Raw genomic sequence first — 25,707 nt, forward strand, 5'->3', positions numbered from 1 at the left:
ATTGTTGACAACCAATTTGCTTGAAATTTGGCAAATATATAGCAAATGTTGTGTTTTTTAATGTATACTATTTTTTTTTTAAATTTAATAGTTTATGTTGCCATGGAAACCAAATTTTCAATAAATTTATTTTAAAATGACTTTTTAGCATTTTAACTATATTTTTCAGAGAAAATATTGCACTTTGATGAAAAAAAATAAATCAATCGCTTTAAAAATTCAATTTTAGTTTAATATTATGCATAAAAAAAATTAATTTAAACAATAACTCAATGATAAAGTCAATGTTATATATACCGTTATGTTGTGAAAAGTCATTGTATACTTATCTGAGTAAGGGATATATACATGTAGGTTTAAGTGAATTCTGATTCAAGTTAATGGATTTTTTTTCAGATTTTAACTAGAAAAAAAATAAATTGAAGATTCAATTAGTCTGTAAATATAAAACCAGTGATTATTTTAAGAAAACTTGGCAATCATATAAGAAAGTATGATCCTCAAAGAATATGCAGTTTTCAAGGTTGGAAAATCTTGGAGCAAATTGGCACAACAATGAACTAATTGCTGTTACTAGTATTCATTTTCAAAATAAAGCAGACTGCAGTCAATATGTTAAATAATTTAAAAAAAAAAAATAAAATTACATTTACACTAAGTTATAGAGGTCTTATTTTCTAATGACTGGTATCTAACAGCCCTAAATATACTCTAGTAATTCTCAAATCTTTTTTTTTTTATTTTGCTTTTATTGAAGAAAATGCATTTCTCCATGTTATTTGTAAAGTTTACATATTCATCAACTTTCCTCCCACAGTACTTACTTCTCACTCTGTAAGAAATGTGGCATTTATTTTAGAAGTTTTATTCCTGGCTGGCAACAATAATTGCCAGCAGGAAAACTAGTACTTTAAATTTTAGAAATTTAAGCACCTTTAACAGTCATAATAATGTTTTCAAAAATGACTTCGTTCAATGTGGTCACTGGTGAATAACAGTTTTGTTTTTTTTCAATTGATTTTAGTTAATGATGGTTGACAGATATGTACCATAATATCAATCAATATATTATGAAATGCTTTTAAGTTTATGCAAGTCTAATGGTATGGGTCATGGATATAGGCCAAGTAAGCTCAGTCAGTAGAGCATCTGACCGGTGATGCAGGGGCCCCTTCTTAGATTCATAGTCCAGCCGTGCATTTTCTCCTTCCTTGTTACATATTCAATGCTATTGACCCCTCTGGATTTGCAAGTGAAAGTCCTGTCATGGGCTAATAAGAATTTGGGTTGTGTCTGCAAGGATAAAGATAACTTTAAGGAGGGATATGTAATGGTTGTGCTATGGGTATCAACCTGGGTAGCTCATATGGTAGAGCACCTGACTAGTGAAGCAGGGTTCCTAAGTTCAATTCCTGGTCCAACCATAGTTACCATACATTTTCTCCTTTCCTATTATACAAGTTTTAAATGTGCCTGAATTTTTACTTCAACAAAAAATATTATTCCTAATACTGTTTACAGGGAAATTTTCGTCCCTGTTTTATTTTTGCCCCTTTCACCCTCTCCTTGATTGGGCGAATTCAAATTACACCTCATAATTTCTTAAACAGAACTATGACTGGGTGAATTTAAAACAGGGCAAAATTGTTCACAAGTTCAAAAGGGCGAAAATAACATGGGGCGAAAATAACCCTGTATACAGTAATGAAATTTATATTTTATTTCCACTATGGGATTTCTTAGTATTCTTAGTAACTATTCATATTTTCATATTTAAAAATAAACATATCTTTGGAGACCAAAATGTAATCTTTGTTGATAAGTAATTGAACAGGAATTTGCATTTTTGAAAAAAAAATTTTGACCATCATTAAAAAAAAATTATCACAGCAAGTCTTAGCCTTTTTTCTGTATTCATTCAGGCATATATGATTATCTCTTACATCAAATGTACCTATCTTACATATCTAGAAGATATGGAATGTAGAAACTTCTTGGGCCTTATAAATTTGTAAACTAAGAGGACATATTACATATCAATAGGTAAAAACTTGTACAGTGTGTACTTTTGAGTTTGAGAAGTACAATTCCTACATGTATTACCCAGTCTTTATTGTAATTTATTGAACAGATGTACATGCAAGTCCATACGATTTACAAATTACTCATTCTAAAGACTCTGATCTCCTTCTTATGCCTACAAAAATGAAAATTCATCTTAGTTTTAAACTGTAGAGATACCATTTATTTAACCAGTGAATTTTATAATTTTGTGTGTGCATGTATAGGTTGGGGCAGTCTCACTGTTTTTGGTTTTTAATAAAATAAAAATAAAAAGTGGAGGAAATGTGCAATTTAATCCACATGCTTTATTCTGGCAAAAGTCTATTTTAAAGAAAAAGAAAATTTCTCCCTGATACATGTTCTTAAACTTGGTTTAAAAAAAATTCTGATACATGTAGTACCAATTATTTTCACTTACTAATTAGGTCCCATGCAAACTAGAGTATGTAAATGCCTTGAAGAAATCTAACTTTAAGATACCAAAGATCCCGGAACATATTTTGGTTTTGAAATTATTGAGAGTCTATATAATCCTCATCAAGGAAATAAAAATGGTATTTTATTACTTACTGAAATAAAACAAATACCACAGTTTACACAAATGACAGTCATTTCAGGGAAAATCAGCATTCAAAATTTTTTTCATCACTTTTTACCATTTTCATGTATATGCACATGATCAAATGCATGCATCAATGCATCTTTTCTGATAACTAGCTTACATTTGAAGACACTATATAGAAAAAAATCAAGTTTATTTTTAATTTTTAATTGTGCTAAAAATTTTACAATTTATCATATACTGTTATAAAAAATATTTGAAAGTTTTTCCAAATAGATGGAACATCAAGCAGCTTTAAACCAGAATTTTTAGGTGTAATTAGGGCCACTTAATTGACTCAATGATTGTCAATTATAAAATTCATATTGTGTATATTTCGAATACCTGTATCAGGAATTAATTTTGCTTGATCACAAAAATATGTTGATGGATATATATTCTCTATATATCTCTTTTGCACTCACTTATTAATGCAATAACTCATTGGGAAATTTTCTACAATGTTCAAGGTCCTCCACATTTATTACTTTTACCTTTTTTGTCTTTCAACATTTTTGAAATGGGTCTTTAGATTTAAAAAAAAGTTGTTTATTTATTGTTAAAAAAACAAATGCTTTTATTTAACAAGATGCTTCAAATTATTTTTTGCAAACTTTTATTTCAAAGCAAAGCTTGATTTACGTATGTAAACAACGTGCACAGCCACTGAGGAAAAGAAAAACGTCTGTGACTTGCCAGGTTCAATCTCGCGCATTATTGTTTTCATTTAGACGATGTAATGTATGTCTACTTACAAAACACCAAATAAACAAATAATAACCACCGTATGTCCAAAATATAAAACTTTGCCGACCATATAAGCTCTCGATATGCTTCAGACTGAAGTTCAGTAGCATGTGCATCCTACTTTCGTTTTAACAGGAAGAACTTCGCAAGGTTAAGGTCAAGTCAAGTTAACCAGAGTTTTTCTGCTAAAATATCAAAAATTTCCAAGTAATTTTAAGTCTTCTAACACAAATTTATTAGAATTATTGATGTTTAACTATTTTTTGGATTTATTTCTTTATTTTCCTTTATATGTGAGCAAGTTAGTAGATATTTATTACATGCGCGTTTTTCCCCTGTTTCCAAAAATAGCGGACTGACTTTCATCGTAACAAACGCCAAACACCTTCACTTTAAATCACAATTTCACAAATAATTCGCATATTTTCACATCTTAATTACCTATTTTTCAATGTGTTTTAGTTGTATAATACACTCTGATAGATTCTGAATAATTTACAGCTCATTTATACGTTTTATACGACGTTTTATGTGACGAAGCGCTAATTTCAGACTCAGACCCAACATATTGGGTTCCCGCACGCAAGCGTTTGTGACGTCAGACCCAATATATTGGGTTCCCGCACACAAAGGGTTAATGCTTTATATAGGTCAAAAGGCTTATATTAAGGCGTTTTTTATTTTAAATCCTTAGATAGGATGAATTTTTAAGAATTACAGGACAAGGCCTTGATGACTGATTAAGGGTCACCCAGGTTGTGCAGTGGTTAGAGCGTCTGCTCTAGAGTCGCAAAGTAATGAGTTGATCCTTACGTCACAGGTTTGAATCCCACTATGGAATGTGGAGACCAGTCCTTCGAAAGAGACCATATAAACCAAGTTCCGAGAAAGATCCCTCACTGCTCAGTGGCACCGAGTGCCAAGTTTAGAACAAAGTATGTAGCTCTCCACAAGCAATTGGTGGAGTCTCCATATAAGTGAAAAATTCTTGAGAGGGGCAATAAACAATACAAGTCAATCAACCAATCTAACTTTAAGGGAAATTTTGGGAGAACTTGAGCCTTGGAAAGGTCTATTTTTCTAACAGTGATCTTTAATTTGAACTGTCAATCATATGGGACAACAGTGCTTCATAAAAATTAAGAATATGTCAATCATAATACATTGTAGATTTTTTAAGTCAGAAACTCTTTTATGTTATTTCTTAAATTTTCATTTGGTTACCCCAAAACCCAGTCTGCCCACAGGAGCTAAACATAAGGGGAAAAAGAGCATGAAATAGCCTAAACTAGAAAAAGGTATATTTACATCTCCTTCCACATGCAAGCGTGATGCAAACAAAGCAGCAAATCCCTTTTTTGAAGCAATGACATCAGAGTCTTCTCCCGAAGGGTGGTATACATGAGTTATTACTCCTTGTTGTGATATCACAAAAGAAAACCTGTATTTTGAAAATAAGAAAATCAAGTCTCAGATAAAATAGCTCTTCTAGGTTGTACTTATTGACTAGAGAATTTCACAGAATGTGATCTATTTTTAGAAAATATAAAACATTCTGTCAAAATAAAAAAAAGAGATAGAATACTGTAAATTATAAATGGTCTAATTGTGTAACAAGTTTTACTGGCATAAGACCAAAGTCACTTAATTTCAGGATGGAGAAACACTTTGAAAAACTGTTTTCAAACAGACTAATGACACATTAGTGATTACCATCATATTTACAGGTAGGCCTATAAGCTCTTACAGACTAGTAAAATATGCATAAACAGTACATATATCGATACTCTAGGTGTAGATTTGCAAGCATGGTCAGGACTAGTGATTTTATTACTAGGGCTAGGAAAAATTATGGAAAGTAGCCCGACTGCTCTAGGTCTAGTACTTATAAATGTTAACGTCAAACCTGGTCTAGTGCTCTGGCAAATGTACCGATCTGACATACTGGACCTGTGAGCATGGTTATAGATAGAAGGGGATGACAAATTTTCCCATTGTCCAACACCCAGGGCTAGTCATTTATAAAGGGTGGGCATGTGAAATTTTATCAAACACTTGCTCTTGGGCAATTGACTTTTAAAATATCTAAGTCATAGAGATAAAAGCTAGACACAGGGCAGGGGCTTGCATAATCTACACAGTATTTTTCTTCCTAATCTTTGAAATATAAATAAATATATACAGTATTATTTTATAGTCAAGATGGTGGGACAAGCAAAAAGTTAGGTAGGGCAAGTGAATTTTGATTATGCACTCGCCCTTGGACAAGCGGCTGGCAGCCACTGTGTCTAAAAATCGATTTGTCAGCCCCTGAGATAAAAGAAAAAAACTACAGAAAAAATAAGAAATATGGAAACATTAATGTTCAACAGTGTTCAATGCATAAGATTCAAAGAATTTTGTTTTGAAAAAAAAGCCACATTTATATGTTTATTGAAAACGGAACAGATAAGATGTCACTGCGATTGAGTGCAGAGGTATCGCTAGATCTGAGTGACAACAAATCATCTGTATATCAGAAAAGAAGGATTTTCAATTTGAGTTTTGAATCAATGTTTCAAATAAATAAATTCAATGATTACATAAAATAATGTATACATATTCTCACTTTCCTAGGGTAAACACTTCGACGATTCTATTTTGAACCTCCCTCTTCAGCAGCAGATACAGGTTTTATACATTTATTGTATATCGATCCCGAACTTACCATTTCGAGAAATCAAGATCTCCTCCTTTCACGTCTGCAAAATATAATAAGTAAAATTAATGCAAAGCATCAAATCGGCCGCAAACAAAACTTAGCATTTCCAAAAGTACTTTCACCATGTTCACATGCAATTTTAAAAGTGTCTATTAAAGGAAAGCACAAGATACTAAAAGCTGAAATAGTGATCAATTTATCATTACATGTATATAGTTTTTCAGACTGTGTTATTTAAAATCTTCAATTTTTTAGACGGGTTTGGTTTACACATCCTTGCAGTATCACAAATTTTTATTTTATTTTTAATGCTTGGTAAAAGTGGCAATCTTGTTGTGTATAAATGAAAAATATTAAAGCTATAATCCAGAAAATTCAGAGTAGAAACTGTTCAAAAGCAAAATATACACACAGTATATTGTCAGTCCGTGCTGTTGTGGTGAGCAGACTTAAACAATTGAACGCACCCGGTGAAACGTAAACATCAGTAATAACAGAGCTCGTGCCCTGTTTACAAAAACTGTGTACGTTTCACGAGTGTGATCAATTTGCTATTTCAACTCTGTACACAACACATAGGGCGGAATGACGATACTTGTGAAGGGGTTTTGCTTAAGAACTAACATTTCTAATCTGATTATAATTATTTTTCTGGATAATTAGTTTTAATATTTTCCATTAATACACAACAATATTGCAACCTTTTTTAAAGCAAGTTCTTAAAATATTTAATTCATGATGTTACACACTATCATTTAAGAATAATTTTACTGAACTTATAAAAGATAACATCTCATTTCCCCATGAGCATGCACCTTCTAACAAAACCACAAATAGATCGGCCGCAGAGCTCACAGCTCAGCGGCCGATGACAAGAGGCCCATTGGCCAGTCGCTCACCAGTGACCTGAACACTTTGGCTAGAGAAAAGAAGGGATCATTATCCCTTCTTTCAGGTTTTGGGCCCACACTATACTGACTGCTGTCATGTTGTAAATTTTGAATATACATTGTGGCAGTAAATACAAAATTTACACAGGCACCTGACGTTACTTATTTTTCTTTTAATAAAAATATATCCCTACCTAATTATGAACAATTTCTTGAGAAACTAGAATTTTCTTTAACATAAAATGCTTTTGAGCAAGTTTTATTGAAATTGGTTCAGTGGTTTTTGAGAAGAAGTAAAAAGTGTGACAGTTTAAAGATACAAGAACGGACAGATTGACAAACAGGGGACACTTCGATCAGAAAAAGTCATTTTGCCTTCGGCTCACTCCAGCTAATACACAATTAAGGTAAGTCACTCATCAGCTTTTTAGAGAAGTTCACGCAGAACCTCTAACTTCAAAAATATTTATTAAAATTCAATTTTTGTAAAATAATTATATTCAACAATGTATATTTTTCAACAATCAAAGAAAAAACTGCTCAAAAATCTTCAAAGAAGCAAGATTTATTAGGGACTATTTTTCGTGGTGGAAGGATATTTAGCAGAAATTTCTGCAAATCTGCACATTTATTAAATTTAATGTATTGAAACTTTAGCTTCACATACTTTTACTCGGAGAATATTTTCCGTTATGATATTGATAGGAATACTTGATAAGGTCTTAATCTATATTTTTAGAACAAGTTTTACATCTTCCTTCAACAAACTTTGCCAAAAATTGGAGATATATCAAAGAAGTCAAGATAAAATTTACACCATTTTTCGCCTCAAAATCACATATTTTGTCCAATATTTCAAAATTAACATCACTGACCCCAACTTTATCTTTCATTATTTTAAACTACTCGATACTTATGACTGATCAGCACTTAAGTCATACAAAGCTTGATATATGAAAATATTATATTGCCTATTTATTCTACGGGCTAAAACAGGCTGAGCCTGCTTCTAACCCAAAAAATATGTTATATTTTAGTGCAAAAAGGTCACATAATTATTTACGCGCATTAATTTGCAAGATTTGATCAATGATAAAACTATTTTATGTAAATTAAGAATAAATTTATTGCCATGGTTACAGCTGATAAAATATAATAAGAGATAATTGTATAAAAGTAATAAACTAAAGGGTTAAAATTTAAGTGCAAAAAGGTCAACTTAAATGTACCATACATCAGTACGATGCACACTGACCCCCTATTTTCTCTGCGATTTTGAGTCACACTTTATGAGTACTTATCCAAAATATACTTCTCAAAAAATCCTTGATATAAAAAATTTGAGGAGTGACTTACCTTAAACAAATTACTAAATATATACCTTACCTCGGCATTTTTATTATTTTTTAAAAATATTTATTGATTTTTTTTGGCGGGGAGGGGAAATAAACAGTACTCACTTGGATCATTTTCTGGAGCAATGTTAAATGTATGTACTTTTAGTAACAGCTCCTGTCCACGATAGAAGGTCTGGATGTTTGTATAACTGACCTTTAACATAAACAAAAAAGTTCATAATTAAAAATTGGTGATTGTACATTTCATAATGAATGGGGTTTGATTTTTTTTTCACTCTTTTTATGAATATTTATGCTCAATGTTTTATAATTCACTAAGTACACAGGCCATTGTGACACTCAGTCATATACACATATAGGTACTTTTTTTCGTCTATCGTATGCAAAACAGAATATCCATCTTTGGGGTGCACAATTTTGCATTAAAATAAAAAGTGTCGAGTTAAAAGAAAGATCGAGGGTCGCACACAGATGCTATAGGAAAATAAGACCAGATTCGGAGCACTTTTTTTTAAAGGGGAGAGCAGAAAAAATCGCAAATTACCTGAATATATATATCATTCAACCTCGAAAATCCTATTTCGTAAGGGGTCCATTTTTCCCGACAAGAAGGGAGAGGGCACCCACCCGCACCAACCCTTTATTCCCGACAAGAAGGGGGAGGACACCCACCCTTTTAGTGAATAGTTTCTTACTACATTTTGGGGGAAAGGGGGACACCCCCATCCCCACCTCACACACACACCATCTCCCTCATACACCCTCCCTCACACTCATCTTCACGTGCATATTGATATGCAGTTGCATTCCGAATTGTGTAAAAAAGCAACTCTGCAAAGGGTGCATGTGTATATTGCCATCGTCAATTATTCTTTGAAAACCATGATTACCGGGTATAAATTTGGAAACAGGACTCCTCACTTTATACCGCATCTGACTGGCCTAAACAAATTTAATTCTGTTTAAGACTTTTGTGAAACATTTAACGACAACAGCCCGAGACCTATGTCATCTAGGCCTTTTTTCAAGTAAACGGAGACTAAATATTTGATGTCTCTGGAACCGTCGACTTGAGGACTACGGAATGAGCTTCAAAGGAATTTAATTTCAGCTTCAAATGAGGCAATAATTTTTTTTTTTCAAAGCTTGTACGTGTATTTGTTCAGCTCATTATAAATTCATCAACATGACATTATTTTTAGATCACTCTGTGATATACAATGTACATAGTCTACATAGTCTACACACAAGTAAATAGCAATGTAGGGAGAGGGCTAAAATAGGCTGAGCCTGCTGCCCGATCTTATTCACAATAACATCTGTGAATATCGAATTATAAGTCTCTAAGACCATACTTATGCAGGACTAGAAGCTTCCTTAGATTTGACGATTTTAGCCAAACTTACGCGGTTGGTAGAGGTGTTAACATCATGTTTTAAAGAAAATGAATATATCTATTCTAATACTGGTATATGAATTTTAGTTTGAAACATTATAATCATTATAAGTGAATTGTATACAGTAATTATTGTGGATTTGTATTTTCACTGTTAAAATGTGATCAAAAAGTTTTTGAAAGCAAAAAAAAAAAATGGATCGTGAATAAGACAATACTATCAGAAAAGCTTAAGATATTCAACTATTCTTCTAATTGTAAGTGGGCGATCTTTCATATCAAATTGATTAATAAAGGACATGTCATATATATACAAAAATTTGAAATTTGAATTTCCTAACTTTTTGATCACCCCTCGTATATCACAAAACGTCTCGTCTTGGCCTATTGACATTCGCTGATTAACATTGGTAGAATTCAAAATGTCTATGTCGTTTTGTACTTTTGTTTATTTTAGTTTCAGTTTCAAGTACTTGTTAATTAATAGATTGAAAACAAATCTCTAACCCACTTTCAACAAAAAATATCTTGATTTATCTATAAGTTTATATGAATTTTTGTCCAATAGCTTTAAGGCTTCCGGCAACCAAATTTACTTCCTTCTTGATATATATTGCAATTTAAGTGATAAGTTTATTTGTCAAGTAAGTAGACTTTAAAGGTCTCAATAAATCATTGTGCCCCATTAGCTAGAATTTAAACGGAAATAATTTTATCTCGGACTTCTAGTAAACTTGAACATAATGTTAGCTGATTTAACTCTCTCTCTCTCCCTCTGTTTTTTTTTTCTTTTGCTGACAAAAATATTCTTATTTGTAAGTTCCAATGTGCATAATGATTGTTGTCATCATAATAAATTCAAAGACAAAATATCCCCACCTGCTTTCTGAAATTGCGCGTAGCTTCTATCTTGTTCGATTGCACCTCTTGTTCGCCACGTCGGAAAATAAATTTATTACAAAATCATAAAAAACTATATCGAAACACGTAAGAATTAAGTCAGTGCCCCTAGTTAGTGGCCGCTCACTAACAACATCCTAACTAATTTCAAACATGTTTTATTTACTATTTACAAAAGTCCCCAACTGAGCTCCAAATAATGCCCTTCCCCTTGACTTCGAACGTACGTATCATCAATGTAGACAACATTCCACACAAAGAGGGCATTGTGGTCTGTAGAGAAGTCTGAGACATTAGATCAAAGCTCTTATACTGGGTTCCTTGACAAACTCCTTAAGTGAAGTAATTTAGGTTTGATGGAGTTCAGTCAATGACTCAACTATGGGCAATAAATAGCCCTATCTTATGCTAATATTTTCATGGAGAAATTTGAACGCAACTTGTCATTCCAGGCACCGCTTAAGCCCTATAGCTGATTGTGTTCCATTAAAGATATAGAAATTTAGAGGAGTGCTGCGATACCTCGAAGTATTCATTTTGCTTGCTAACTGCCTCCACAAATCAATTAAAATTCAATGTAGAAATATCAAAAACTTAAACAAACACAAATTCAAAGGTGTGCTTAATGGTTTAGTTTTCAGAATTCATTGCATTTCTTCATCATCTGTTTTGCATCGTCCTTAGAAACTTCGACGACATTCTTCAAAAGGACCTGCCATTTTTTTCCTAACAAAGGCTATAATTACAGAGGTCTTCAAAAAAAAAAAACCTCTTTGGCTGCTATATGAACCCGAGGAATTTGATAGATAATGTAGTAAAACAAAATATTATACTTTCATATAAATTACTTGAATCTGATTCGTCGAGAAACATTTGATAAAAAACACTACTACCCGCTGATTTATGAAGCCACGCCCTCCTGCGTAGCAACAGTCAACATTGCTTGACGACGGGTGGTATTCCAAAAAATAGCGACTGCGCGGAATTTATGCGCGCACGGTTCACTGTCATATGTATTTGTATAAAACATTCAGTATAATATAATAAATATTGCATGTAGTTGAGTGTAACATTGAAAATTTTCACCCCTCAAAAACCATTGTCAACCTCGGCTGCGCCTCGGTTGACAATGGTTTTCTTGGGGTGAAAATTTTCAATGTTACACTCATCTACATGCAATATTTATATATTGGATAATCAATTACCTAAAGTAGGGTTTTAAACTTGTACTGAAAGAAGATGTTTTTTCTGAGAGCAAATCGCTGGTACAAACGGTTTATAGTCCCTCTACAGATCGCAGGTACAGAATATAAGGGAATCAAGACAATTGAAAATGTCTCGTAGAGATAGTTAAAACAGTACTTGGAGGAAACGGTAAATCTCGAAGAGTCAAATACCATCCTTAAGACCAAGGAAGTCAATGCGCCATTTAGGACCGTGTGAACTTTTAAGAGCACAAGTAGGAGAATACGAAGTAGTGCATGGTTATTCACCACAATCCAAACTGAACAGAGGCTTAGAGAAGGAATGCAAAGTTCTAGATATATAGACTGGAGTCATTCCGCCTTTTTAGCTCACCTGAGCCGAAGGCTCAAGTGAGCTTTTCTGATCTCATTGTGTCCGTCGTCCGTCCGTCCGTCTGTCCGTCTGTCCGTCCGTAAACTTTTCACATTTTCGACTTCTTCTCAAGAACCACTGGGCCAATTTTGACCAAACTTGGTACAAAGCATCCTTGGGTAAAGGGGAATTTAAATTGTTAAAATGAAGGGACATATCCCCTCGCAAGGGGAGATAATCAAGAAAAGACAAAAATAGGGTGGGGTCATTAAAAAATCTTCTTCCCAAGAACCACTGGGCCAGAAAAGCTGAAACTTATGTGGAAGCATCCTGGGGTAATGTAGATTCTAAATTGTTCAAATCATAACCCCCGGGGATTGGGCGGGGCCACAATGGGGAATCAAAGTTTTACATAGAAATATATAGGAAAAATCTTTGAAAATCTTCTTCTCAAGAACCACTGAGCCAGAAAAGCTGAAACTTATTCGGAAACATCCTAGGGTAGTGTAGATTCTAAATTGTTCAAATCATAACCCCCGGGGATTGGGCGGGGCCACAATGGGGAATCAAAGTTTTACATAGAAATATATAGGAAAAATCTTTGAAAATCTTCTTCTCAAGAACCACTGTGCCAGAAAAGCTGAAACTTATATGGAAGCATCCTGGGGTAGTGTAGATTCTAAAATGTTCAAATCATAACCCACGGGGATTGGTCGGGGCCACAATGGGGAATCAAAGTTTTACATAGAAATATATAGGAAAAATCTTTGAAAAATCTACTTCTCAAGAACCACTGTGCCAGAAAAGCTGAAACTTATGTGGAAGCATCCTGGGATAGTGAAGATTTAAAATTTTACAAATCATGACCCCGGGGGGTTGGGCGGGGCCACATATGGGGAATCAAAGTTTTACATAGAAATATATAGGAAACATCTTTGAAAATCTTCTTCTCAAGAACCATTGTGCCAGAAAAGCTGAAACTTATGTGGAAGTACCCTGGGATAGTGAAGATTTTAGATTATACAAATCATGACCCCCGGGGATTGGGCGGGGCCACAATGGGGAATCAAAGTTTTACATAGAAATATATAGGAAAAATCTTTGAAAATCTTCTTCTCAAGAACCACTGTGCCAGAAAAGCAGAAACTTATTCGGAAACATCCTAGGGTAGTGTAGATTCTAAATTGTTCAAATCATAACCTCCGGGGATTGGGCGGGGCCACAATGGGGAATCAAAGTTTTACATAGAAATATATAGGAAAAATCTTTGAAAATCTTCTTCTCAAGAACCACTGTGCCAGAAAAGCTGAAACTTATATGGAAGCATCCTGGGGTAGTGTAGATTATAATATGTTCAAATCATAACCCACGGGGATTGGTCGGGGCCACAATGGGGAATCAAAGTTTTACATAGAAATATATAGGAAAAATCTTTGAAAAATCTACTTCTCAAGAACCACTGTGCCAGAAAAGCTGAAACTTATGTGGAGGCATCCTGGGATAGTGAAGATTTAAAATTTTACAAATCATGACCCGGGGGGTTGGGCGGGGCCACAATGGGGAATCAAAGTTTTACATAGAAATATATAGGAAACATCTTTGAAAATCTTCTTCTCAAGAACCATTGTGCCAGAAAAGCTGAAACTTATGTGGAAGTACCCTGGGATAGTGAAGATTTTAGATTATACAAATCATGACCCCCGGGGATTGGGCGGGGCCACAATGGGGAATCAAAGTTTTACATAGAAATATATAGGAAAAATCTTTAAAAATCTTCTTCTCAAGAACCACTGTGCCAGAAAAGCTGAAACTTATTCGGAAACATCCTAGGGTAGTGTAGATTCTAAATTGTTCAAATCATAACCCCCGGGGATTGGGCGGGGCCACAATGGGGAATCAAAGTTTTACATAGAAATATATAGGAAAAATCTTTGAAAATCTTCTTCTCAAGAACCACTGTGCCAGAAAAGCTGAAACTTATATGGAAGCATCCTGGGGTAGTGTAGATTCTAAAATGTTCAAATCATAACCCACGGGGATTGGTCGGGGCCACAATGGGGAATCAAAGTTTTACATAGAAATATATAGGAAAAATCTTTGAAAAATCTACTTCTCAAGAACCACTGTGCCAGAAAAGCTGAAACTTATGTGGAAGCATCCTGGGATAGTGAAGATTTAAAATTTTACAAATCATGACCCCGGGGGGTTGGGCGGGGCCACAATGGGGAATCAAAGTTTTACATAGAAATATATAGGAAACATCTTTGAAAATCTTCTTCTCAAGAACCATTGTGCCAGAAAAGCTGAAACTTATGTGGAAGCACCCTGGGATAGTGAAGATTTTAGATTATACAAATCATGACCCCCGGGGATTGGGCGGGGCCACAATGGGGAATCAAAGTTTTACATAGAAATATATAGGAAAAATCTTTGAAAATCTTCTTCTTAATAGCAACTGGGCCAGAAAAGCTGAAACTTGTATGGAAGCATCCTGGGGTAGTGTAGATCTCAAATTGTCTAAATTATGATCAGTGGGGTAGGTAGGGGTCACAATACGTATTACAAGGGGTAAATCTAGTAAAGGACAGAATTGTCAAAGCTTCTCAGGTGAGCGATGTGGCCCATGGGCCTCTTGTTTACATGTTATAACGAATAATCAACTAAATGACTTCACGTTTCCACCTGCTTACTGAATGTTTTGTCTTCGAAAAGATTGGTATCTTTTTCAGGGTTACCATGCAATTGTTTTGGTAATGAAAACACTTCAGTCCAATTTCATTAAAAAACGACAAGTGAAAACGTATTTTGTATCGGTGACAGTTGGTAATAAACAGGCCAATCAATCAACATCGCTGCAATGGCAAGGGGAGTTTATATATATATTTAAAGAAAAAAAGAAAGTCAAACAGTTCCATTTAAATCTTTTATTTCGAAAGATGTACTTAAATATAAGAAGATTTTTATTTTGCATTAGTCTATTCAAATATTAGAGCAAAACATCTCATTGGAAAAACGTGCAGTTAAAACGGGTCTTGATGTATGTTTTCCGCTGTGTATACTTAATATTATTTTAAAGTCTTCAATTAATTTGTTTGTCTCCAAATGACAAGAATGACAGGAAAACTTTTATTTTGAATGCTGTTTTTCATCTAAGAGATAAATTCACTTGACCTCAGAAAAATTATTTCGACTGAGCACGAAGTGAAATACTCTTTAAGGTCAACATAACCTATAGAGATTGTTACCGGTAGAAAATACACAAGTCGGTACTTCGTTTAATAATTTATTATAACGATCCAAAACTTGGCGTTTTTCTGTCGGCGTGGACAGTGCAGCAAGGTAGTTTCCAACAGAAGATCTTGTGTAAAACAACCAATTTAATTGTAATTACAATGAAATAGACAATTAAAATGATGAGTAACTCTAAGCAGAAGGACATAACTGGCATAGTAAATATAGATAAATGATAATTAACATGTTCATCAAATGTCTTGCAGTTTATTATGTTAAACATGTAATTAGCAGTATCAAAGAATATGTTACTCAAAAATCTGTTCATTAAACACGGTCACAGTACCCCTTTGCCCCCCGAAACACGTCCTCATGTTTCCAAGATGGTTAAGTGTTGTCAGGCATACTTCTGACAATATTGAAATTCTTTGGATACTGTTTCCTGGCTCCAGGGGGCGATCCATTGTATTGCTTTCCTTGAGGAATGAAACTCTTTGTATTTCAGGAGTGCATTAATCTCTTCCTGATTCTCTTTGGTGTCGTTCTGAAATTCATTTATCGCCTTTTTCGATTCCTCGGGGTCCTTTTCTACAGCTGAAAGTTTTTCTCTGAACTCTTTGATAGTCTTGTCTTTTTTCTAGAAACTGCTTTAGAGACGCCGCTCACGAAACCATTTGTTTCGATAGAACGGTTTGTTGGATGCTTACTGATCCCAGAATTTTTCAACTGAAGATTCCAAACTTTCAGAGTGAATATCAACTTATTGTTGAGAAAGGCATTTTTTTCTTTGCGGGTTGTCCGAAATGTTATTATTATTTTTTTCTCTGTCTCTGGTTTGCCTCCTCTTTGATTTCCTTTACACTGTACGTGTTTCGTCAGTCTGTGTTTCGATGGTACGTGTCGGTATAGATGAGACAGCGAAGATGGTTTGGGGGTTCCGTGTCCTACACATCCGTATAGTGTCTTCCTCCACACTTGAAATATGTTGTTGTCCTTGCGTTGCATACGGTCTTTACGTGCCTTAATCCAAAGCGTCCACATTGTGTTGCAAGGTGAAGCGCGGTTGGGCTGTTCGCATCCACGCATGAACAAATGAAAAAATGTCCATGGTGATGGAAATTCGATTACGAAGGATAGCAAATTTGCTTGACTGTATGAGGTGCTACCTAACTAATACAAATATATGCAGTAGCCCTGGGTAAGCTACCCTTGAGATTCTTCACCAAATATAATCGGTAGAAATACACAAGTCGATACTTCGTTTAATAATTTATTAACGGCCCAAAAGTTGGTGTTTTCTACATAACAACAATATGTTGTAGTTAGTTTTATATTATTTGAATTGAAAAAATTTAATGTATAATTTTAATAACTATATATTGAATAATAATTAACATGTTCATTCAGGAACATCAAATGTCTTGAGGTCAAGGTCTATTTAAGAAAAAAAAGTCCGCGTTTTCGTGAATATTTCAAACGGTTTGTTTCATTGTTTCATCGTTTCATTTCAAACAACATAGAGACCAGAGAGGTTATCCTGAAACATTCACGAAAACGCGGACTTTATTTCTATTCTTCTGAGAGCTCTAAAATACGGCTGATAGTTTCCTCTAAAAAGAAACGAATTAGGGCATGTGCACACATGCACCTGACGTTACTTATTTTTCTTTTAACACATCGCGGATCGATGTAGTCTAAAAAGTATTTCATTCTAGAGTCAGAAACATGTATTCATTTCAGAATGTGAAGGTTTGATACGGGTTTCTGATCTAAATTTTTTTTATGAAGTTCGTGATTTATTGGAGAATGTTCGAGGGATTACTTTGATCTCGGCAATAATCGTCGTTATAATTAGCAGTATCAAAGAATATAATTATTACCAAAAAAAATCTGTTTATTTCACACTATTGCATTGAATCAAATGGCCATTAAATTTTATTGTGTGGTGCAGTCTTGGACCAGTAGAAAAATTCATAAAATTTCAGCACAAAACCATCGCATTTAATTTTATTTCTGTTGCATCACGTCACTCTATTCGAATATGGCATTCAAATCGATTTTTTAAGTTGATTTAGTAAAGAAAATACAGCAAAAATTTCATTTACTATGTGTGATTGAACGCATTTTTTAAAAATTTACTTTCAAAACGGTTCAAAGACCTTTTAAATGAATTTTTAAATGCAAATCATTATCCAACTTAAAAAAAAAAATAACCTGGTTTATGGACTCATCAAATGGAACGTATTTTCTTTACAAATACTTTAAGGCTTCTAGCAACCAAATTTACTTCCTTGTACATACGGTATCAGAGTTCAAGTGATGAGATTATTTGTCACATAAGTATACTTGACATATTATGCTTTCTGCTTATCAGTTTGTATAATAAGCTAGAATTCGACCAATAAATTGGTTAAAATAAACAAGTGAGTTAATAATTCATCTTGTATTGTATAATTTTTTTTTCAATACTACGCAATATTTTTGAACAGGTGTAAACAAGATTTTGAAAAGGTTTAACATCGATCATTCAATCTTAAATTTCACCGGGTAACCACCAGGGTCTCTATCAAATCTTTTTGATTGATTTGGAATACCTTAATATACGATAACAATTCATTTGTACTTGACAGATATCAGAGACGTAATTCACAGAATGTGACAGGCCCAGTTTGTAGATTTGATAAGAAGTAGTAGAACGTGTACAATTTATTGGACAAGAGAAATGTAATAAACCACCAGCAGGAAATCTATGTTTACTTTCCTTACATCTGAATGTTTACTGTGCATATAAGACATGATTTATTTTCCTTCAAAGAATGATATATGATCAAACAAAACACCGATGATAGATGTTGAATAAATCCACTCTTTAACATAGAGCACATTATTACCTAACCTTATTTGAGCGATATATGGTAAGTGTCTCAATTGGCCCCTTAAAATGGATATCTGAATTTTACTTTATATATAGCTTTAATTTGTACAGCTATATATGCGACCTTTATTGGTCATTTTCATTTTGATCAAAATGCCGTTATTTTAGAAAATATGACATCATAAAAATCACGTTTTCCGCCATTTTACAATGAAGCGCATTGAAGTGGTAAAATTTTCCGTTTGGATGGAACGTTTTGAGCTATCTTAAGACACGCCCATTTCTTTAGAAAGGAAAAACCGGTCAAATCCTGTAGAACAGGTATTCCATATATATAGTAGCCAATCAAATTGACGGTCTGCATAAACACCAAGTAAGCACGTGTTCGACCGATACATGTGTTATGCTAACTCCAATAAACATGATAAAATCATAATTATGTACAAATTCGTTGCAATGCGTGTTTTACAAAAGCGGAGACTCTCTATGTAGTTTTTTTATTATTTAAAAATCTTCAATTTAGTGTAACTCATGTTGTTTGTCGCGGAAAGTGGGGTGCCTTAAAACATTACGAATATTTCTTTCTCGTTTCCAAAGAAATTGGCGTGTCGTTATGTTATAATTGACGATCAAAGCATGACTCAGAACGTTTCATCCAAATGGAAAATTTTACCACTTCAATGCGCTTCATTGTAGCATATTTTGTATAAAACTGCTTATTTTCAAGCAGTTTTTCTTTCAGAAAATATAGAGCGCAGCCTAGAACAAGATTTATATTTTTACCAAAGATGTATCTATTCAATACTAATTAGTGACAGAAAAATTATGGATGTTCTATACTGCGCTCTATGTTTCCCATAAGAAAAAAACATCACGAAAAAGGGATATTTTTGGCTTTTTTGTTAGATAGCAAAAATAGCATTATTTCTCATGCCATTTACAGCTAGTGAGTGCATAAAAATGTAAAAAATATATTGGAAATATTTCTAATATAATCTCTTCTACAAAATAAATATAAATAAAACATATCTGAATGTCATTCTAAAATGTTGATTTTTAGGGGGCCAAAGTTGGCTCTTATCATATATTCTCCTTTTATTAGGCATTTTGAACTGTTTCCTGATTCATTTTAATGTCTTTCGCATACCATGCAACAGTCAAAACTGTAACCCGGTCACAGAATGAACTGTTGCATGGCTGAACTAATCCATTATGCCGTCATAATTAATTTCCCATACTTTTCAGCTATATAATACTGAATTATGTGTTACATTCAAACCTTTAAGTCATCCTATTTGTTTTTACCAAACATTTCATGTATACATCAACATTTTTAGGGCATGCATGACAACATAAGAAATATAAATGCAAACTTTTGTCGACGTGTCTTTATCATATCAGAAATTATATAGTAGGTTAGGTAAATATTTCCATTTCTATTTTTTTTCTCTGTTTTAACTCTTTGAAATTTAGGGAGTTTATTTCATGATAATTCTGCCGGAATGTAAATTGGGCAGGTCGATAGATCAGGAGCTAAGGAGGCCTAATGTGCACGCAAATCTCGTGCGCATCTATCTCTGTGTCTGACTCTTGCGGCTGCCTTTGTGTTTGATAGGAGTCCTCGTGTAACTTAAATCGATTAGTCTTCTTTTTAAAGTCTGAATCTACAATTTTATTTCACAATGAAATGGAAATATAAGGAATCACTGTCTAGTTAGTATAATATGCCATGGACATCAACATCAATCTGTCTCCTAGCATTACAGGAACAAGGCGCTAGACAGCTCGGCTATCTAGGCAAGTAAGAAAAAAACCCTTGATTTCAATGCCGCGATGGAATTATATTGCCGTTTCCCTACACTACACGGTCAATGAGAATGGAAGTGAGATACAGTTATTTGGACATTAATTTTATCAGAAAATCGTTCCCAATACATTTTGTAATGAAATAAATCTTATTTATAAAGCTCTATTTACAACAACTCACAAACTAACATAACTGCCCTTATTGAAGAAATGTTGATATATAAAGCCACACAGATATTCACTTTTATAAGGATACCCACTTCCGCCCCAGACCGGGGTTGGACTCTCAACCTACGGGACTTCTCACCTAGCATTACTATATATATATTATACAAATAAAGCACTTTCATGGGGTCGATCCACAGATACATCATCTTCACAGAAAAGCATATCGACCGTGTACAAAGTGTACATCAGAGGTGGGATCAGGTGCCATGGACGAGTGAGCATCCTCTGCCGACCGGTCACACCCGCCGTGTGCTCCTTGTCATGATCGAGAAATAACGGAAAAATCCATGGACAACTCAGAGGATAAACAATGGCACAACAATCAGTATGAAAAAAGTTAGTCAGCATTTGACTCAATGATAAATTGTATTCGCTGAAAAGGTCATTATATCGACCAGAGAACTTACGAAGTGATGACTTTAAACGAGACTGCTGATATTCTTGTTTCATCAACATTTTGTCAATAATTTACATCGTTTTATAAATTGTACATACTTAGAACATGTTCTTCCGTATCGACTCAACTGAGAGATATAAACCCCGTCTGTACATGTATGGACATCTTGCTGCATAAGTAAGGGAAGTTGACGATTGAAAAGTTATAGTCATCACGTTTATCATAAATCTTTGTTGTTAGATGACCATTAACGTTTTTTTCTAGGAAGATTCAAATATGAAACAGATGTGTCAGACTCTGTGGTATCTTTCATTTCAAGCTCACTAGGGTATATTGTGTCGACATAAGAATGGAAATAACTATAATTGTTAATTGACAATACGTCGTCGATTATCTAAATGTCGAGTTGATGGCCACAGCAAATATTTTCTTCTTTTCACTTAAAAAATTTTGAACAAATTCTGCTTCTTCAGAGTACTTGTTTGTATAATCAGAATGTTCTTAACAAAGTAATTTTGCAAATGACCAATGACAAAGTAAGGCAACTAACGAGTTCCATTTTTATTGAAAAAGCAACTGTCAATGATATAAAAAAAAAGCCTGCACGTTAATTTATCGTGGGGAATGGTTGTGTATAAGGTTGAAAAGTTCGTTGGTTAATAAGCTGTTAATTTTGGTAAAATTTTGTGATTTCAAATTGTCTGAAGGTTCCTTGGAATATTTAAGTATCCACATCTGATTTACACCACTTCTTGAATATATTGTTGCACAGTAATTTTGAAATGAATAATTTCAACAACAACAAAAATCATGAATGGAGGAGCTTTTCAAACTCTGCTTTGCTATTCATTTGGACCTTTGAAAGTAATAGATACGAAATGACGTTTCTAAAATGAAAGATACAGAATAACATTGAATTGACGGAGCATCTAGTTTTTTAATAATAAATTCCTATTACAGCTCGATATTGTGACTCTGTGTGACCTGCCATTGGCTAAAAATTTTTAACAAATGAAGAAATTTGAATGCAAGAGCCGCAAATAATGAAAAATACCAAAATCTTTTGAATGCTTGTTGGATAAACTGTGGCCACTAAATGAAAGAAGAAAAAATAATAATAAAACAAAAACAAAAGTGTATATACCAAAATAAAGGAAACAAGTTGAAAATGAAAAAAAAAGTAAACAAAGAGAACAAGCGACAGATGTGTGTGTCACTGAACAAAGCAAGATGCATATGGGCATAATTGTTGAATAAAACAGCATGAAAACTATATAATATATGACTTTCCAGAAAAAAAAAACAGCGGTCATCATCTAATAAAGAAAGGAGAGATAACGTTTTCTTTTTTAAATATAATCTTTAATTGAATTTTTTAATGAGTTTGTAATTATATTGAATTATTTAAATTATTTTGGACATGCTTTGATAACAGGTAAAGACCTTAATACTGGTTATCGAGTTTGTCAGCTTCTGTGTCGGATGATGTCCACTGAGGTGGAGTAAGTTCGTGCAGATTTTTAATAGAACGGATTAGGTATTTGTGACTTTTATCAGATAATTTTGTGAAAATTCTACCGTCTGAGTGGATTGGTCATCTACAGAAGTGTTCAAGTGTGAAATGTTATCTTTGGACTGCATTGCTTCGCGAGGTGGTTTATCAGTCATTGGACAGTATTCCAAATGAAGGCTACTTCATTAAGGCTACTTCGGGGCTTTTCAGATCATTGATATAAATCGAAGCTTATGTAGATTACAAGAAGGGTTTGAATGTTGAGGGGGTACCCCTGGTTATTGAAGACTACTTCGGATCTATCCAATGATATATCTTATTCGGGGATTTCAGATCATGGATATGCAGATTACGGAAGCATGTGATTATAGAGGGGAACCCCGAGTCACTGACGCGACTTGATGGATCCAATTCGGGGCTTTCAAATCATGGATATGCAGAATACAGAAGTGTGTAAATGAAGAGGGGTATCCCGCATTATTTTAAAAAAATAACAAAGATGCATAGTGTCCATTAATGTACTTTTAGAATTGTCTACATGATTGTCCCCCCGTTTGTTAGAGGGCCTTGACATACTTATTACCCTAATACTAAACGATTTTGGGTTTATCGATCTGGAAAATCTAAAGCCATACTAAATTGTATGCACAAGAGAACTAAAAAAATGTTTGGTAGACGAAACGCGTGCTATCGATTACTTTTAGTATTTTGGTGAAGTTCCCAATTATGATAGCAGGCTGTTTCTTAGCGGTTTCAGAGGTAGTGTAGTGGCGATTAGAATAGTCCTGACTTGACGTAGCTTTGTAAAGCGCAAACGCCTATGTCGCGGTCGGTCGGCAACCCTACCCGTTTCTCTCATGCGTTGAACATGGAAAAAAATCACTAAGAACTATCAAATAAACTGTTATATCATCTTTTCACTTATTTTGTCAATGACACTTGTCACCGTAGACTATGGCTAACGGTATTCTTAACGATCGGGAGGCCCGGGATCATCAAGCTCCCGGCACTAGAAATGAGTCATGTGTCTTTCGGATGAGACTTTAAAAAAAGAGGATCCGTATCATGGTGGGCGTTGACACGATATAGAACCCTCACTGCTCGATGGACACAAGTGCCAAGAATAGGTCTAAAATGATGGCGCTTTTCATTAGGATTTCGCAGGAATCATGGCATACTTGAAAAGTGAAAATTTCATTGATCTGTGACATGAAATTTTAGCAATCTTTGTTAATTGGGTTCCTGTGAAATAGGAATTGGAAATATTTTATTGATCTTGTGTTTTGATTTGCTAAAACATAACTAGAACATCGTCGAGATAAGTCTTTAGGTACACAATGTCACATTTTTAAAGATTTAAAAAAAAATAGCTATCTCTTGGTAATCTCTCAGTGATTTAAAAACCTTATTTGTGTGTTTTTCAATTTAAAGATACAAACTAAATGAAACTTTACTGTATGAGCTAAATTTTGTAAAGTATTCCAGCCTACCAATGTATCTTGCAGATCAGACGCCAAATACACCCATCTTCTTTCAATTCAATTCTTTATTCACTCAAAACAAGATCACTCGTACAAGACGTACAAATTTACATATAAAAACAAAAATTACTGTGAAGAGTGAAAAAAATTAAGACAAGTATATAAAGAAAAAAGAAAAGAATGACATAAACATATACATGTTATCAGTTATACATTTATAGTTTTATGTATATATATATGTATATATATATATATATATATATATATATATATATATATATATATATATATATATATATATATATATATATATATATATATATATATTATACATGGAGGATTCAAGAAGGACGACAGTTTTGAAATTTTTTTCTTGATAATATGATTTTTGTATTTGTACATTATTACTGTTCATTAGTTCATTAAATTTGAAAGTGTTAGGATTTTTACAATATCTTTTTTGGAGAAATATTTTTCTTTCATTCGAAAAGTACTTGCATTCCTTAAAATAATGAAATTCATCACCAATAGTTTTAAGTCAAATCTTTTGGTAAGCTTAGCAGATAATTTACTAAACCAATGTTTGTTTTAAAAATCTACATTAATGCACTTGGATGAACTATCATCAATACTTCTCCATTCTTGTTCTGACGTTTTCCTGTTTTTTTTTTTTTTTTTTTTTTTTTTTTTTTTTTGTTTAATTTTTTTTACGTTTTTGCTATTTTACGCAAGGAAAACGTCAGAACCGGTGCAATTACGAAAACTGAAAATTTAGCCGTCTCCAAACGGAAATAAATTTCGATAATTGTGAACCGAACTAAATGCCGAAATCGGAATTTATCAATAGTACCATGCTTCTAATACTTACCAACATCTACAAAAAGAAAACACGACTTCATTTTACGATAGGGACTTACAAGATTTTAACATGCACGAAATGAAGACCAATCTCGTAAGTGTGATGAAATGATTTCATTGGACTGTATATTTTATAAATGGACCATAACAACGATGGAGTTAAGTACTAAAGGTATTGTACTATTGATAACTTGTGTGTTTGACTTTTAATTCGGTTAACAAGTATTGAAAATCAACATGAGGATGCCGCCTCCGGTTGGGGGCGGTGAATTTCCAGTTTTTGTAATTTCGCCGGTTCTGACGACACGTTTTCCTGGCACGTAAAATATCAAAATCGTTAAAAAGCCAGGAAAACGTTAGATATTTCGGACTAGGTTTGGGCAGAGAATTAGGGATATATATCTGTATTTCAAAAGCGTTTGCATCTAATAAAACTTAAATCTGTATTCATATAACCCCAAACCCCTTCCGACTATATTCTATATTTAACCTGTCAAAGAAATTTTAAACTATCCCATCATAAGTTGTAACGCCAAATATGTTTGCAAGATTACTGCCCAAAACAAAAAACACATACCAGCATCTAATACGAAATCATTTTATTTAATTAACTTTTTAGAATTTCAAAAGGCATCTAAAGTAACAATTTAACTCACCTTTGCTTTGACGATGAACTTGCCGAGATCTTTAATAGTAGAATGACCTTCAAAACTGTAAACATATTCATAACCAGGTTTGAAATTGATGAATCTTGACTGGACTTCCCAAGCTATCATAAGAACCAAAAAACAAATCATATACAAGGCTTTGGAGGTACCCATCTTTAGGGCACCATATATGCAGTGCTCTGATTTCGCTCTTGGTTTGGAATTCACTGCACCCAGTATCTGTCTTTTTAAATGCCTTCTCGAGTTTAAATACCGTGATAGGTTCCTTTATATTTTTCATAACGACGTTATCACCCTCTGTATTCCTTCGGCTCTTTACTTGGGCATATGACACCGGGGCAAGGTAAGAAACACAGCATTTTGCACATAAATATTAAAAGTTAAATATAATATAGATATATAAAATGTAAAGATGTGCCAATACTTTTGACGTTTA

General features: G+C 33.6%; 1 protein-coding gene across 1 annotated transcript; it reads right to left on the minus strand.

The window, feature by feature from the left end:
- Positions 1-6,115: 6,115 nt before the first annotated feature.
- On the minus strand, positions 6,116-25,424 carry LOC134282551 (uncharacterized). The gene is made up of 3 exons (XM_062764953.1): positions 25,260-25,424; positions 8,464-8,554; positions 6,116-6,153 (listed from the first exon to the last, which is right to left on the minus strand). The coding sequence occupies exons 1-3, from the start codon at positions 25,422-25,424 to the stop codon at positions 6,116-6,118; spliced, it is 294 nt and encodes a 97-aa protein (XP_062620937.1).
- Between the last annotated feature and the right edge of the window lie 283 nt (positions 25,425-25,707).

Source organism: Saccostrea cucullata, unplaced genomic scaffold, assembly GCF_032062105.1.
Source record: "Saccostrea cucullata isolate Sc308-1 unplaced genomic scaffold, CSIRO_AGI_Scuc_v1 ctg297, whole genome shotgun sequence".
Classification (NCBI taxonomy): Eukaryota; Metazoa; Mollusca; class Bivalvia; order Ostreida; family Ostreidae; genus Saccostrea; species Saccostrea cuccullata.

Excerpts from the sequence above, each read along its gene's own strand:
- LOC134282551 (XM_062764953.1), bottom strand. The coding sequence starts at position 25,424 with ATGGGTACCTCCAAAGCCTTGTATATGATTTGTTTTTTGGTTCTTATG. Across the intron at positions 8,555-25,259 it reads AGTTCATCGTCAAAGCAAAG|GTCAGTTATACAAACATCCA; the intron begins GTGAGTTAAATT and ends TTTATGTTAAAG. Across the intron at positions 6,154-8,463 it reads TGCTCCAGAAAATGATCCAA|ACGTGAAAGGAGGAGATCTT; the intron begins GTGAGTACTGTT and ends TATATTTTGCAG.